Raw genomic sequence first — 3,516 nt, 5'->3', positions numbered from 1 at the left:
GGATTATGCAGCTGAGCTAATAAAAAGTACCGTAGAATACAATTCAGGAAGGAATCAAATATTTGACAGTTTTTGTGCAAATATTTCAAATAAAATCCAAATAGGTCTAGTTTACTGATTACTAGTTATTGACCCCGCATCTGGTTCTCCACCTAGGGTTTATGAAACTTGGTGCTTGACCTTTCGCCTCTGGTGAAGCTCTAGGATGTCGATTAAAATGCTGAAGAAGCCCTACTACAAGTTCTTGAGGTGCTTGTGGCTCCACGTAACCATTTTGTTCAGTCCAGATTAAATCGCATGCATTACTTTTATTGATTGATCCACAACAAGAAGGTAATATTCAACCCTTCTTTGCTCCAGTAGGAATGAAGTTAGAATTGAAAATGGACTTACGATTTCAAAAGCTTTAATTGAAAACCACGCAGTTAATAAAATAGAGGTTGAATAATTTAAACTAAAGTTACGTATCAAAGAAATTGAGATCATCATCACACAATGAGAATATATAGCCACCTGACAAGCAAATATAGTAGGAAGATTATGTTATGAAAAGCAGCATTGCAATTAAATGGGCAACCAGGAAATGTATACTTGGTGAGGTATTCACTATACATCAGTGACTTGCACTGCAACTTTTGTCTACATAAATTTACTTCTGATTATCTTAAGAATAAATTTTAAACGATCTCAAAAAATATATATTCTATTCTGTGTGCAAATTTTAACCAAGTTGTGGATAAATGAATTTGAAAATGTCAGCAAATCAAACAACATTCAGAATTAACCTTCATTCAAGATCGTCTAGTTTCATGATTATCTTTCAGACGAAAAAATTGTTTCATTAGCACCAATGATCTACCTTAAAAGTAAGCAGTGAACATAAGATTTATGTCAGGCCTTCATTCAAGAGCAACTTCCGAGTTATGAAGTCGCCCACCAACAAACATTGCTTACTAAAACAAATATTTTTAGATTATAACAAATCAATCCTTTTCGATGATCACTATTATTTTCATAAATTAAAATGTTCAATATTACTGGCAGATACCATTCTTCTGAGCAAGAAGAAACGAACAGACAAATGGAAGATTGACACAAAATGTTTCCAAGTACGGTGATTTATCTTTATATGAAAAAATTAATTCCAGTGCACAGAGAATTGAGCATCTTGGAAAAACTGAACAGTTTTTCGCATGAGGTAATAGCTGAGTTCTATTACTATTGTAATAACAACTGTACACATTTGGAAGGCAACAGAAACCTTCACATCGTTCACTGCAAATTTCTGCTTAGAAAAATACATCAATCAGCTTGCACAGAGTCATCTGTTGACTCTGCCGATCATCATGTAGATTCAATAGATTTCCGAGCACATCGCCTCACTCTCCTATAATAACAAATATATGATGTAATATATTAAAACTAAAAACTCATCATCAGTCTGAAAACAAGCATTAACAGTTGGGCTAAATGAGTGATATTTAGTAAAATAAAACAATCATCTTCCAAGATAAGTACCTGTTGTAAGCTTGCATATCAGTCAGATACAATTGAGCAGCTTCTGGATTAGCGGGACTTGCAGGGTTTGGATCCATAAGCAGAGACTGTAAAACGGAATAGATCACAAACATTAAGGAAACTCTATCAAAAATGGTAGTAGCAAGATAATCTTAAAATAAATCTCAAGATCTTACCTGAATAGATGTCAATATTGTACAAACGTTATGGCAAGGAGACCAGGCATCCTGAATGATGTCCATACAAAGTGTTCCATCATGATATACTGGATGGATACGAAAGCAATTTTATAAGTTAGTGAAGGTTACTCCTGCTATATCTGTTTGATTGAGAATGAGTAGCATAGAATTCACTTCAACATAACCTCCATCTCGTTAATTAAACATATTTATAAATATTTTTACTATTACATATGTTACAGATCCATAACGTCAGACTACAGATGATATTTAATCTAACTACTATTGGAATTTAAACCACTACTTTTCTTTCTGGATGAGATTAAAATAAATTTTAAGGCCAGGGAAAACCCTACGAGATTTCAGCTAATTGCATACTCTTTCAACTATATTTACCATAAAAATCACTCCATCTTAATCAAATTAACAGATCCACAACACTTGTTGCAAAGATTTAAGTTTCCAAAAAAAAATCTATTGACCGTATAAATCCAAAACAACTACAATACTTACCATTGGGATGAAACACATCTGATGTAAATCTCACACGAGGAGGCTTCTCTGGATAGTTTTCCCCAAAAATCAATCTCAGGCCAAAAATTCCACCTGACCCAAATACACAAAATCAAATCCAAGCGAAAGAAGAAAAACCGTTAATGAACAGAATCATTCAAAAAGAAAAATACTTTTCGAACAAAAACCAGCCTCACCTTCCCAGGGAGTCTCGTCAGGACCAAAGATGGTAGCGCTCCACACGAACAAATTTTCATCAGCGTGAGGACTTGCACTACAACCCTATATGACAAAACAGAGACAAAATACAAAACAGTGACTCCCTCACACAAACTTAGACTACCGGTATGCATCAGACAAGGAACGATATGTTCTTGAAAGGATACGCAAGATATTTACACAAACGAAAACCCCCGAGCGAAAAAACGAAAACAATTGAGCGTAAAAAAGGGGCATAATATGATTAATCCAAAAGCACAAACCCTCATTTTCAGGAGCTTTCTAAAAGGGCGAAAAAGAGAATATTGACGAGATTTTTTTCCTTGAAACATTTTAAAAGAAGAAAGGAAAAAAGAAAACCTCGGGAGGCTCGTTTCGAATGGCTTTCAAGTCGGACATCAAACGAAGCTGCGCTGAAGACGACGACATTTTATAGGGCAGAAGTAAATAGATCTGGCGTTTCGATCGTTCTTCGTCAACTGAGAATTTTTTGGACACGCGTCAACAATCTTCCTCAGACCTCCCAACCAAACGCTAACGTTTCCACAGATCTATTCAATATCTTTTCATGCAGATTGCAGAAGAGCAGGGTAAAACAGACAGGAGAAATCAGAATGAATGAAATAATCAAAGAGTTGTATGTGATATATAACGAAATAGGGAGGGAAAGGGAAAATGAAATGGAAATGGCTCGGGAATCGAACCTGCGACGTGCTCCGTGCTAAACCATCTTTTCTTAAAGTAATTATTACATTCATCTATAAAGGAATAAAAAACACCCGGGGGAAATAAAATAATAATAAAATTAATGTTGAAAATTGAGAGGATGAGATTAGGATTTCGAACGTCTGGAATCTAGATCTGCACGAATCTTCTGACTGACTGACACGTGTCAGTCGAATAATCTGATGAAAACCGGATAAAAAATAATCTAAAAATCAGTATTTTGGGGGTTCTTAACGGGGATAAGTCGTTGGCTTCAATGATAATTTTTATTTCGAGGTTTTACATATTTGTTTAATAATAATTTTAGGACATCTTAATATCTTCAATGGCAGCATATGTGTCATCAAGGATAATTGAATCA

General features: G+C 34.8%; 1 protein-coding gene across 2 annotated transcripts; it reads right to left on the bottom strand.

Annotated features, from left to right (window-relative positions):
* Positions 1 to 1,102: 1,102 nt before the first annotated feature.
* LOC149537763 (ubiquitin-conjugating enzyme E2 2-like) lies at positions 1,103 to 3,172 on the bottom strand. Of its 2 annotated transcripts, XM_089799151.1 has the most exons (7): positions 3,134 to 3,172; positions 2,790 to 2,991; positions 2,408 to 2,492; positions 2,211 to 2,303; positions 1,695 to 1,783; positions 1,519 to 1,604; positions 1,103 to 1,387 (listed from the first exon to the last, which is right to left on the bottom strand). In XM_089799151.1, the coding sequence occupies exons 2-7, from the start codon at positions 2,856 to 2,858 to the stop codon at positions 1,345 to 1,347; spliced, it is 465 nt and encodes a 154-aa protein (XP_089655277.1). In that variant the 5' UTR covers positions 2,859 to 2,991; positions 3,134 to 3,172; the 3' UTR covers positions 1,103 to 1,344. The 2 variants fall into 2 exon arrangements, with proteins under 2 accessions (XP_089655277.1, XP_089655276.1); XM_089799150.1 differs by having other exon boundaries at positions 2,790 to 3,172.
* Between the last annotated feature and the right edge of the window lie 344 nt (positions 3,173 to 3,516).

The sequence above is a fragment of the Cupressus sempervirens genome, chromosome 9, assembly GCF_028749045.1.
Source record: "Cupressus sempervirens isolate cs-2001-9-10 chromosome 9, ASM2874904v1, whole genome shotgun sequence".
Taxonomy (NCBI): domain Eukaryota; kingdom Viridiplantae; phylum Streptophyta; class Pinopsida; order Cupressales; family Cupressaceae; genus Cupressus; species Cupressus sempervirens.
The sequence above is the reverse complement of the archived record's forward strand: the minus strand, read 5'-3'. Positions and strand labels throughout refer to the sequence as shown.